This window comes from Diadema antillarum, unplaced genomic scaffold (genome assembly GCF_040938485.1).
Source record: "Diadema antillarum isolate AM-2024a unplaced genomic scaffold, OU_Dant_1.0 seq00000488_RagTag, whole genome shotgun sequence".
Lineage (NCBI taxonomy): Eukaryota > Metazoa > Echinodermata > Echinoidea > Diadematoida > Diadematidae > Diadema > Diadema antillarum.
In genome coordinates, this window is record NW_027271450.1 from 1,209,938 (window position 1) to 1,223,708 (window position 13,771).

Here is a 13,771-nt window from a genome sequence, read left to right on the forward strand (position 1 = left end):
GATACCTCTCCAATGATAGCGGCATTTAAGTTCAACGTATAGTAGTAGGCCCATATTATTAAAGTGTTTTAGGGCTATCCAACTGCAGTAGCAGGAGGTAATAGCCTCTAGAATCACGCAGAACACTGCTCTCTTTATGAACTGAAATAATAAGTGGGGGTGACAGACGCCCTCTTGTGTTTCGCCAAATAGCCGCTGACCTTTGCCTGACATCAGCCCCACAACACACCTGCACAGGGCGTTATACAGAAACATGTTCATTACATCTCTTAATGATTAACTCATAAAGGCGACCTGTCAGACACTTCAATGCATGGTCAAGTTAAGCCATAAGTATTATCTTATTTAGATGCTTCCTCATCCAATATTAAAACTCTGCCCAAGTGAAATTGAAAGGTAATTGCTTCTTAATTCCCTTTTGGGCATCCTGGTCTCAGCTTGGATTTAAATCTGGGACATACTACCTTAAGACAAAGTCATACATTTTCTGCTTTCTTCTGCAGCTACTGGACATGATAAAAGACGGTAGTCACTTTTTCTGAGCCTGCTAAATAGCAACCCATCGCATTAGAAATGCTCCGAGCACGGACGAAGCTTTCCCTTCAATGAAGCTCTGAAGATTTCAATTTATTAGTTATGCCGATGGAGGGGATTCGGTTCAATTTGTCGAGTAAACGAAGAGCAAAGGCTCAGACAAATTAGGTCTAAGTCAAATGACGTTATTAGCTTGAATAAGACGGCCATAATAATGTTCAAATAAGACATCATGTTAAATTATTCACTGGTGGTCATGATACGTTTAGTACCTTGACCACCAGTGAAATTTCATTTATTTAGTTGCCCTGAAATTTTTAATGGCAGTTTTCTTCTATTAAACTGTCCAATAGACATTCTGTTTGACACACGTAACAGCTGATTAAAAGGATAATCAATAATTCCACGCTTCTCAACCAATGGGCCGCAAAGCTCCCTCAGGTGGGACGCAATATTTAAAAAAAAATAAATTAAAAGCATTTGTATTTGATCTAACTGAGCCTCCATAAATTCATCAAAGTCAAATGAGGCCTCGGGTTAAAAAACGGTTAAGAAACACGGATCTACGCGTAAATTATGCTTGAAAATAAATGCGGATTACGACACATATTCCAATCGATTCGAGTATGTGTGGAGTGCCTATAGTATAAACTGTCGCTGCAATATTGATGAGTCGTCAACTCCCTTTCATCGTCACCATAGATCATCGCCGGTTGTAGATGAGTTTGTCCATTGCTATCGATTCCTTCATTTCCTGACGAAAAGAAAAAGCGGAGAAATAACAAATATGACCTTTTCCATACGAGGTCTACATGAAATGCGAGAGTTTAAATTGTGCATGTGGCGGTTTTCACCTCAGTTTCTTTTTGGTCAAATCCTTGTTTATTTCACATTTTAAAACAGAATAGTGGGGGGGGGGGGTAAGATAGGGAAGGAGAGAGATAGACTTAGCGTGACATGAAAAATGAGTTTGTTTGTGTTTGCGTGGAAGTTGTTCATAATAAAACAACTTCGGTCCTTTTAACGTCACTGGCAGCGTGCAGAAATTATGTGTTCACTTGGCTATAATGAAGGTTAATGAATGTAAATAGACGTGGGTGGAAAACCAATGCGGTTATTGACTTCAGGGCTTAAACTCAGGTGGCAAACCAACTTCGCTTAAACACATCGAGCGTGCCACATGATCAGCAGTGGAAAAAAAAAATATTTAAAGAACTCGAAGATCAAAGCCGCAATTACGTATTCATTGCTGTTAAAATAACTATGTTATTTCAGGAAATCTGAATTATGATATTATTGTGGCTGAGTTATGTCCCCTCAGACTCGAAAGTAAAAGTATAATTCTCGGAAATGTTTCAATGGTTAGAACTCTTGGTTCATTGTAAGGCTATCTATTGAGTCGTACATCATCTAAGACATTCGAAGCCAAAAGTAACGGACATAAAACGTTATGAAACTACATAACTGGTCATAATTCACGTTTATCTGATGACGCTTTATCCATCTCACAGATAAGTAAAAATGTCACATCGCACACAAGGACAATTCAAAGGAGGACATTCTTGATTTTTATGTATGCTATGTATAATTACGTTTCTCTGTAGCCAACATTTTTTCTTTACCTTATTATCAATTTATTGCTTTGAGGGGGAAAACATATTACTAGCCCTACTTTTTGTCTTTTCCTCCACTTTTAACGTCATCTAGTAACTATCAAGCATCTTTGCTTACAACGTATTATATTGTGATTCGTTTGACATAGTATTATCTAGAATTGTGTTATTTAGCATGATATGTTTTGTACCTTTATATTTTCCTTGCCGAAACTGAAACTGAGCAAAATAATGAAATGAAAATGAAATGATTTTTTTTTCTTGCAAATAACAAAGTAGTGTGATCACGGTAACATCATCACTTTTCCTTTCATATAATAACAAATGATGGTTCTTCTACAATTGTATTTTTCATCAGAAATATTTTGATTCGACGAGTGTTACTGCCTTTAAGAGAAGCACCTAATTTCATTGATTGTTCGGCTAGCTCGTGGCACTTGTTTTCTGGAGGGTTATGGCAAATGACGCGCTCGAAGAACAAACGGTGCTCTCCTGGACACGTGATTAATTTGATTAAAGAGCGGGCTAATTTGATATTGTTTGCATTTGTCATGAAAATTTATTTCATATCAGCTACCATTCTGACGCAAAGTGCGACCAAATATACGCGAAGAATGCAAATATTGGGCAAATAAAGAACAACGGTATATTCAAGCTTTGTGAAGTATGCTAAATATGTGAGTAAGGTAGTGCGTGTTAGTTGTCCTCCATCGTGTATGTGTATGACGATAGTATAGTGGATGCATGTACATTGTATGTGTTTGTCCATGTGCCAGCATGGTGTCCAAAATGTCGGCCAATGATTGTTATCGTGATATGTCAACGAGTACAGAGAGTTTAAAGCGCATCCTACCTCTTCGCTTCTCAGCTTCATGTGCACAGGCCACGTTCTTGGGTCTCCCCTTTCGGGGATGCCCCAACCGATGGCGCCAGGCTTTCGGGCCATCTGCTCAGGAAACTTGGTGCCCCCAGGCATGCGATAGAGGTACATAAGTTCGGTAGTGTGCTCAGCCGATTGAGCGCCGATGCCAATGACACGATGCTCTGGAAGAACGTATACTCTGTGTTGCCGCTTGCCCTCGGGACCTGCATGAAGATAATCATCATTTTAGGTAGAAAAAAAAGTAACTTAACATCTACACATAAAGTATTTGTTTGGTGTATAGTTATATTTCCGAGTTTGTTACTTGAATACATCCTCTGACCTCGTCTTACAGCTGTCTTATAAATGATTGTTCTCCCCTGGTTCCTGGATACATCACAGGTTCATACAGTGATGTACATAAGTCCCACTTCCCGTCATACACGTCTCTTCATGTAGGCCAGGGTAATCATTAAACAAAACTGTTAAAGGCCTCTTTCTCCGCACGTCCACCTGTTCATGCAAGATATGACGTTAACCGTCTTGGGACCGTCTGGATGAAACATATACTTCATTCTAAAGGGCAGTGCGTGGTAACAAGAAGTCACATGACACCGTTGATGCACGTTCGCGCTAACCACAAACACGACAAACTGGCTTTTTTTCCCCGAATGAGCCAAACGTCAAGAAGGTTTCCGAAGTAGAAGTCACTATCCAACTGACGTCATTTTTTTTTACAGTTGCTAATTACATATTCATATTACGAGTATATCGAGTTACTATAGACTCACGAGGACCATCTGTTCTCAATCACATGTCAATTAGAAGTGGAACTTCAAGGGAAATTACAGTATCCTTCAATAATCGAAATATTTCTCAGGATGATGAATGTATTACAAAGGGCCTATTGATGCCAGACAAATGCATGATATAGGACGTCTCCCGAAAACCATACGGCTTCGGTGAACGCTGAAAGATTATTGGAACAAATCTGTAGAATAGAGAAGGTTCTCAGGAAGATCGGTCTGTCTATGAATCTTTAACCTGTTGTTTGCTTCATGAGGCGCCACTCTTGATGGGGACAGCAATTTGTAATGCTGAGGAAGCAGAAAAATCTAACGAAAATTTTAAAGGAATCTTATCAAAAAATGTTCGATTTCTGCATGACACATGATTATTGTACAGTATATCATAGTTTAGGCATTCTCTCGACTTGTAACAGAAAAATGTTACTGAAACATACTTTCTGGGGAGCTACAGGTCCTATGTTCTGTCTATGATAGCATATGTTACTGAAGTGTTGGTTATACAGCAAACCTGATAGCAGCCACTAATTTGAAGCAGAAAAGTGACCTATATAGACAGGTGGCCACTGTCAGATGGGTTGGCGGTCAGTTTGAATTTGCTTCACACAGTATCAAACTTGTAATTGTGACTTGATGTATAACGTGTGTGTATGCATGTAACTAAGTGGGGATGAATGTTAAGTAAGCTATCAATATTATCAAATTTTCATGTAAACAAAAGAGGTGATTATGTAATGAAGTTAATCTTTGTTGTTTTTGTCGTGTGTGTGTGTGTGTGTGTGTGTGTGTGTGTGTGTGAGTGTGTGTTTCTTGCTGGTCATGAAAAGAGCCATTCAACTACGACGGCCCAGACCAACGCATATTTTACCGACACCACGGTGAGAACTCTCTTGACTTCTAATGATAATAATATCATGTTGACTCTAAAATGCGGTATTGTGGTATTGGTCAGTATGGAAAAAGTTTTATACTGGAGCCCTGAAGAAATCGAGTATCACTGTTTTCTTGGCTGCCTGTCTCTGCTGTGGTACTCAACCTCATCTAACCATTGGAAAACAGCTGAAATGATGAAATTATCACATGAATTATAGGCTACCAAGTTTGGGATGTGGTTGTGACTATTAAACATGAATTGTGAGACAATGGGAAAATGAAGATTCCATAACTTCCTTATTTTACCTTCGATTTTTGATGACTTTACTTTTATTTTTATTGGACCGATTTTATTCTATCAAACAAAGCCAACGCCGGACTTACGAAGACATTCATCTGTTTATGCTACGAAATTACATGCCAATGAAATGTCATAGTATGACTATGATTTCTGTGAAGAGAAAACCATGAAAATAGTAATGGCGTTACAGAATTTATCGAATGTAATATTCCGTGCGCGACTTTCGCTGATTTGTGCGTTAATATGTGCGTTGTGGGCTTTTCTAACGATTGTATGCGCCATTATCATTTTGCATATATACGCGCCATCCAGTGGAATATCGCTTTACGATCGACAATACATCAGTTGCATCATTTTGTGGAGTTGGTAGGATTTCTAGAATGAAAATAGTGGTGGTATATGTATATGTTTATGTCGAGTGTTGTATCTGCCATGATATAGCAAACGCTAAGTTCTTGCCCAGTAGCACCCTTTTAAACATGCTGTGGATTTGCACTTGAAGCCTTTGCACTGGACTGGATACTGAGCTGGTTAGCATTCTACGCCAAGTTTGCAGAAATTTCTGAGCGCGGCCGAAATAATCTAATGATGTGAATGAGTGAGTGTAAGTACTTTTGAATTCACAAACTGGTAGCGTTGCGAGGTCCTGCGACAAACAGGACAGGTTTATGACGACAGGGGAAAAAAGCAGAACGGGAAGCATCACGCCACTGAGACATGACGAGAGTTATCCATGATTGGATAGGCCACCTTTTGAACGGTAACTAACTGAGACTTGAATACGGGAAATGTACTATCAAATGACGCATAATGATATGATATCTTTCGTTGATGACATTTCTTGAAATATGATCAAAATAATTCGTCAGGTATGACCACTTTGTCCGCTTACACCTCGTAAAAAGTCCATAGATCCTATAACGTAAGTATTCACCAGGGGAGCACAGTCGTAATGGGGACAATTCAGAGAATTCGTTTAAATTTGATACTGTGCTCTTTATATAATGTTACAGCTGCTTTATGCGAATAAACTGTGGATATCGTATATACTATACTTTAACACAGTAATTTATTTTCTCACCGTGCTTGCCTATTCAAATCTTATTGTGTTATAACGATATCTCATGCAATACTCAACGGTATCAGGCTTATTGCCGCTGACGCGACATAACAATTTTTGCAATTTATTGTTCTAAATCACCATGATCCCTAAATGTTTAAAACAAAAACAGTTAATGACAAGCGTTTAACATCTAGAATACAGCATCACTAATTTCTATTTGCGACCTATTGTGACGTCTAAATTGAGTAAACTTGTACAGAAGTGGATGTTATTCTTGTTTTATATGAATGTATTCTTTCTTTTCCCAAAAGCTCACAACGATTGAAATAGTTGACATGATAATCATTACTGTAATCACTTTGATATCATCAACTGCAATATGCTTTGAGAAGTACAATTGTATCTGATTTTCAAAATAATGAGAATCATTTTTATTGCATTTATATCTTTGTCATCAGAACTAATTTCATCTACCAATAGATTATTGCCATTATGATCATAATCTCTATATAAGATATCTAAAGCCGTACAAAAAGTGGAAGTTGATGCAGTTGTCACAGTAATAGTGTGGATTGAAGTAGTGAAGGCAATTGCAGTAAAAAAGCAATAGATGGTCCATACACTCTAAAGGAAAGTAAGTTTAACTTTGCCCCTTTAACGTATGACAAAATTGTAGCACCTCCATTTATACAGGTGCAACTTTGCACTTTTCAGAACAGCGAGCACCTTTGAAGGTGCCAAGTTGCATCCGTAAAGGTGCTACAGTTGTGTCACGCGTAAAGGCGCAAAGTAAAATATATTTTTCTTAGAGTGATGTGCTGATCCGGGTTGTTGCTTTGCCCTGTTTTTGTTTTTGTTTTGTGCATTTCTCCATTTAAACGACTGAGAGCACTATGTATAATGTTAACACATGTGGCATTCTTTTTACACCTCGGCATTATCATTGTATAATGCAGACCTATCAATCTAAGTAAAGAGAAACAAGCCTACGTATAATAAGTGACTATATGGCAACGCTACTATTCATTATACGACTTTGACCTTCCAACTTCCCAAATTCAATTCCATCAATGAGGATATAACTACTGCCTCTTACTTGCAAGAAAAAAACAACAACAACATATACGTTATACCTTTCAAATTTGGTCAGACATCAGCTAGACACATTAACTTAGATCTAAAATATCATTCAAGCAATGGGTGACTTTTTATTTTGCATCGAATAGTTATATACATATTTTTCAAAGCAGAAGAGCAAATATAACACAGCTAGATATCATATGGATATATAAGAGGTGTTTTGGGTTGTTGTTTTCTTGTAAGGGGTAACCTAATAATTCACCTGGAGAAAGCGACATTAGAAGCGATCCTTACTCCTGACGTGGTTTATTCGATTGCTTTACGTGGCTTGGGAAGCGGGCTATTATCATGTATTAAATTTGGTGGTAAGAACGGGATACGTATAACATAATCATGGGTATATCGGCTCATGAGTTGGTATGGGAACGGGATGTAAATGACCCCTGACCCTGGACGCAAGCCATTTAACAACAAACGTGTCCGCACAGAAACTCACAAATGAAAGCATTCACAAAGCAACTACAGCATGCATTGACCCCCACCCCCACCCCCCTGCACTTGTAACACACACGACGCTCGATAAGATCCGAAACGTGTTTTACAACTTACCAGTGTACAGGAGTTCTCCTTTACCCATTCTGTGGACGTTGTTAACAGTCATCCAAGTTTCCACGGAGCTGTTACTACTAGCTGAAGTGCCAGGTCTTGGTCCTGCCTTCTTCTCAGCACCAGTCTCACCCTTATTCATCTTGCTACGACTTTCTTTCACTCTAAAATATGCAGAACGCACGTGAAGAGGGTCACACTCCGGTGCCACCGATGAGAAACCGTACACAAATTCCTACGTTTGGGACAGCAGAATCGAACATAAAACTGTTGGTAGCTAGTGCATCACGCGGAAGAAATTGGTATCCTTAAATGGGGCTTCTCATCACCAAGGCAAACCATACTACATGATATGCAGTAAACGGTTATGTACTACCGGTGAGCACTTGATCCTCATCCCAAGTAAATAGCCAAATTTACACGGTCTTTATGACCCTACTTTGGCCATTACAAGCAGACGAAAACAAATACTCTCTGTCGAGTCGCTCCCAAGCTGACGAATAGCGTCTTCGTGTCGGACCATTGAATCGTCACTATGGGAACTATTGATCCCTATTAGAGGTCCGCCCGAACGCGCCCCCACTCGCTACGCTCTACTGACTTGTAGAGGGCAACTCTCGGCTGGCTCTGTCACATTTGTCACAACACTGAATGTTTCAAATCGATTCTTTTGTTCGTCGAGGGCACATACTTGTTAAACATCGTTTAACTGGTTTGTCTCAAGGTCCATTCGGCATAGTGCCATCCAGGCACTACTCGATATCTCTATGGTTATTCAGCGTTGTAGTTCTTTGAGGCCTTGGATTTTGAAAGCGACTTAACACATGATGTGCTAAGGCTCTATCACGGGAGTCAGACTCGGAATTGATTCATGATGCCAGTATAATATATAACATGTCACTCTTCATTATACTTCATCAATATCGTTTCATTTTGTGACATTCCTTACCAAACAATATAGAATCCTTCAAGGAAATTGTAACTGAATAGTGAGGAGAACCTCAAGAGTGAAATAATTCTTAGCGATTGGCTGCTGGTTTTGCGAACTTGTACCACGTAGGTCTACTCTTACAGGTTTTGTTTACACTTTGAAATTGAATGGAATAACCAAATAACTAATCAAAAGGATGAAGTAATAGATGAATGTATGAATATTCAAAATTCAATGAATAAATAAATTAACAGATAGATGAATAAACAGAGGAATAAAGTGTATGAAAATTGTTTTGAATTCTAAGTAAGATTATAAAATGTTTCGTCTGTATATTCAAATTATGTTTGGTGGTTACCAGGGAGTGCGACACGATAAGAAATAAAAAAAAAACAGTAGAGAAAGGTGCATAATTGATGAGAGATTATCAAAGAAAAAATCATAATGGAGACCTAAATGAAGGCAGAGCATCCAATTAACCTTTGAACAGCAGTTAACCTTTCGCAAAATACTTTTAGCTGTGATTAAAAGGAGCCTGCGCAGAGAAAGAGCATGGATCGTCTTTCTCTCGACTTTGCGAAGTTGATGAGGATGTAATGATCTCAATTAACCATGGTTATCTTATTTTGGGCTGTAGTATCTTAGCTCATCGCCTTCACGAAAATTGTGCATGGAATACATTGAATCTTGTGGTATATATCATTTTGTGTAAGATACCATTGCTAGCCGAAAACATCATGCTTGAAGTCACATCAACTTTTCCATGTATCATTATTGATTGGGAATTAACCCATTATATAAAATCATGTGGATTCAGTGAATGAACAAAATATTGATAGTGCGCATATGTGAAGTTTGAGGAAATTCCGACCGACCGTTAAAAAGTAAACAGATTTTAAAGGTTTGATTAAAATAATTTGCGGAAGAAGACCACATCGATTAGTGATGTCACAGGTGGGCAACAATGGGAAATATGATGATGATGAATATCAGTCACAAGTAGGAAAACATTTCTCCTAATTGTTTAATGTGTACGGTGTAGTATTCATGAATAAGAACTGAAATTTTGTGGAAATCTCTCTGTATTCTTTTCGATCATTGCCCTGCTGACGTCACGAACTGTTTGCAGTCGCCATTTTGACGGTATCAAAACTGGAAACATTCATAATTCTTAAGCAAATTGTCCACTTTCCTTCCACTTCAAAGTGTTTTGTTGCTTTAAGGCATTCATTGATATACTGGATACTGCATGAACAGTAATCAATCTTCCACCTCTGGTCTCTATCTCTCTATCCAACTGCGTCTATATTACTCACTTGGATTTACATTAGTCCTAATAAATCATTTGATCTTTTTATTTTATAATATCTCTTTAGTCCACTCCCTTTCTTTCTCCCCCTTCTTCTCCCCTCTCTGTTTCTTTCTTCCACGCATCCTCCCTCAAGGGAGAATCTAGGAGAAACACTCAGAAAAAGTAGGGATAGATCCTAGAATTGCTTTGATTTAGTGCGGCTTTACTTGAATGTAATATGCATCTTTTCACAAATATATATTGACAAGTCGACACTTTTATTACACACAAAGCACATGGAAAAACTTAACTACAAAAACAAACCAAAATACAAACCGAAGTCTGTACAATGTATTTTTTTTTAACACCTAGAAATCAAAGTCATGATGTTTAATGTTGCTCCATGTTAACGTGTCCAGTGTTAGACATACATCATACTGGAAATACAAAATATATGGGTCTGTTCACAAAGTTGGGCACCTTTTAAGGCATTTTGTCTTTAATCGCCTGTAATTCAATAAAAAGGTCTAGTTAGAATTTTCTTACTTGGCCATTTTATCTCTGGTGAAAATAAAAAAGCATCTGAGAATCACAAACATATTGTTCCATAATGCATTTTGGAAATAATGATGAAAAACCAGCATTGTGGATGTAACTGGAAACCGTGTCTCTGTTACATCCACAACCCCTCATTTTGAGACATAATGGCACGTCTGTAATGATCTTGATGATAAGTACTTGCCTGATTACAGTGGGCTCTCTATTTAATTCAATGCAACAACAACTGCAATGAGGGTATACTGACTTTGAGAGTTATTGATGAAGAGTTGCAGAAATTTTTTGGTGTCCGGTGCATCCACAGCTTGTGACATTTGGGTGGAAACCGTTACACCCACAACTTTCATCATAAACTCAGGGAAGGTAGTATTCTTTTGTTCAAAGTTTTGCTTCATTAAGTCAGCACCGTAACCATGCAGGTTTTTATAGCTATGTAAGGTATCATAGATATGCTGGTAATCTCAACAACAACAAAAAAAGGTGGTTGTGGATGTAACATGGGACACCGGTGTCCTGTTACATCCACAACATGTTTTTGTCAATATTTTGAAAATGCATCGAAAAACAATTTGTCTGTGTTCTTCAAAAGCTTCCTGGAGGCACCAAGTATATTCATATAAAACGGCATAATTGTGAAAATCATAGTTTTAAAACTACAATGATTTTACGATAAAATGTCACGTTTTGGTTCCCAACTTTGTGAACAGACCCATATATAAATATCTGCATGTTTGTGAGTGGGTATCTATTTGCTTACACGTCAGCATAGATTTACTTTATAATTATACATAATATACATACATACATCTGTGTGTATGTATGTTTTTTTATTGTGCCTATAGTAGTAAACTGTTGCAAATGATTCAGAAAGGTAACAAAAGGCGTTTGGCGGGTTTTTTTTTTCCTTCTTTTTGAGGGGGATATTTCTACTACATTTCATTCACTTTTCATGGTGTCGGTTTACTTAATACAAGTCGACATGAGCGGAATAGTACAGTTGGTTGTCTACAGTTTACACACACGCATGCTATTTACAGCGTTACAAATGTTTGATACAACGAACAACGTCCACGCTGAAAACACTGCTTAATAGAATATTAAGAGAAACAGTAACTTTGACATGGTGCATACGCCTTTGTTCAAGGGGAGCGTGGAGAGACATGTTGTTACACTTAAACAATGTGTTGATCAGTATTATGTATGAACAATTGAGGATATGGTGACGTCACTCATGACATCACGACATTGAAAATGAAGCATTTGTACACTTAACGACTCGTGTTCTTCGTCATTTCTCGTGTTTATAAATAACTACATCTCTCAACACTACAAGATGCCAGAATTATCATTACATACATCTTAGGCATACGCTTTCAGTACCATAAACGATCTTATGTACACTGTATAATGTTTCTATTAAATCAGAATTTAAGGTCGCCTGCTTCAAGTTTATAGCGCCACACTCAAATTCTGCTTTCATGTGGATACTGTAAATATCGGCACAAAGTTAAACATTTTTAGAGTCCTTCGTAACGTTGCTATCAATGTAAAAATAACATCGAGGCGTCCTGTGTTGTGAAGCATGTGAGTGATTCCGTATGTCTGTTCTTTGCGCGAAATCCAAAACGAGTAGGCTGCGACGGTTTTCTTCAGAGGTCCTGCTATCAGGGACGACATTAGTCTGCAAAACAGAGTCAATTTGAGAAAACAAAATAATTAGCAATATTATGGATAATAGAAACGTTGCTACAGAAAGGATCATAAAGTTACGTAATAATTACTATGCGACTACATGGTATGACAAGTAATCATTGTTGTTTCTGTACATTGATCCCTATATCTGGTACCCAAAACAACGTAGACTTGACACGTCGATTGACTTTTTTTTTCCCGATTATCACAGCTCTATATCCTTCAGCGTGCTATATTAATTTCCTGCCAATATGAATGCATGTAAAATTAATTGTGCATTTTGGACTAACTGGCACGAATAAGGTTAAAGACATTTAATTAAACATGTAATTTATCATGCATTATGGTCATCACTCTGTCTCAATCATAGTCGAGTTCGCATTTGTCTGGAGTGCCAAAAATCATCTTATTAATGTTGTGTAACACTGCATATATTGCATATATTGCCAAAAGAAACAATAAGATTTGCGAAAGACGTCACAGAACTGTGACATGGAATGACGAGTCCGTGATATCACGTACCAACAATTAAGTTCATCTTTCATCTTTCTTTGGTAAGGGGCTGAGATTTTGCATACTCACTATCCTAGAATGCGTTAGACTTCACATCATCTTAGATCAGTTATAGCATGTACAAACATAATGTGGCTTCTATTTAGTTGCTATGCAGAAATGTCAATCTGCCTAGCACTAGTAAGTTCTTCTACCTGCGATTTTAGGAAGGTATCATTGTTTGCCATAGTCAATGTGCAACAGCGTCTATGCATGGGTAAAGATGTATTATTTTGGTACAACGATATACAGATAGCAAATCTTCATTGACTTGTCAATATTGACCCTTGACCCCGTGTTGGCTCGTATACAATGCGGCATCTCACCTATATCTTTGATTGCGTTTAGAGGTAAAGAAGTCAAACTGGCGCGATGTCCTCTCAAAGATCGGTCTCGGGGCATTCACTCCTAGCGATGTTCAGCCTGTTGAAGCGGAAGCTAACCTCGTTCACATATTGGCTGCTGGAGACTAGACGGATGACGGAATTGTGACACATCAGAGGAACGCTGAACGCATCTGATGAGAGAGAAACAGAGATTTAGAGAGAGGGAGGGGGAGGGAGAGCGAGCAAGAAAGAACGGGAAATTAAACTTTGTATAGGAGTACCAAATGAAAATGAGGTTAACAACACGAAACGCTCTCTCTCCTCCTAGCTTCATCAACAGCCGCATGTCAATTCTTCATCGTTGCTTTTGTGCTGTCAGTATAATTGCAATTACCATGATGTTAACGTCATTATTCATTTTCTTGTTCATTTCTTTTGTTATGTTAGCCTCTTTTTGCTCTTCATGTTGTAAAACCTGAAGCAAGACAATGAAAATATCATACTATAATAGGCGTCCTTGTTTGAATGAAGAGAATCTGTTTTCAAAAGGTCAGACATTAGCACAGCTTGGGGAAAGGAATCATATTATATTAATTCGCAAGCTTCCTCATCATCAAATGGAATTATGTTTGTTTCTAATTGCAAGATGTTGCGTGCATCTTATCTAGTCATTGACCTTGCGC

At 38.1% G+C, this 13,771-nt stretch overlaps 2 protein-coding genes across 2 annotated transcripts in view; both read right to left on the reverse strand.

The window, feature by feature from the left end:
• Positions 1-1,237: 1,237 nt before the first annotated feature.
• Positions 1,238-7,880, reverse strand: LOC139733740 (uncharacterized). The gene is made up of 3 exons (XM_071644550.1): positions 7,742-7,880; positions 3,001-3,233; positions 1,238-1,288 (listed from the first exon to the last, which is right to left on the reverse strand). Exons 1-3 carry the CDS (start codon positions 7,878-7,880, stop codon positions 1,238-1,240), a joined length of 423 nt encoding a protein of 140 aa, XP_071500651.1.
• A 3,650-nt stretch (positions 7,881-11,530) lies between these two features.
• Positions 11,531-13,771, reverse strand: part of LOC139733723 (corticotropin-releasing factor-binding protein-like) — a 28,996-nt gene continuing 26,755 nt past the window's right edge. Inside the window, exons 7-8 of the mRNA XM_071644533.1 lie at positions 13,089-13,279; positions 11,531-12,199 (exon numbers count right to left, since the gene is read on the reverse strand). Coding sequence (XP_071500634.1) covers positions 13,143-13,279 — 137 coding nt within the window. The 3' untranslated portion in view covers positions 11,531-12,199; positions 13,089-13,142. The remainder of the gene's footprint in view (positions 12,200-13,088; positions 13,280-13,771) is intronic.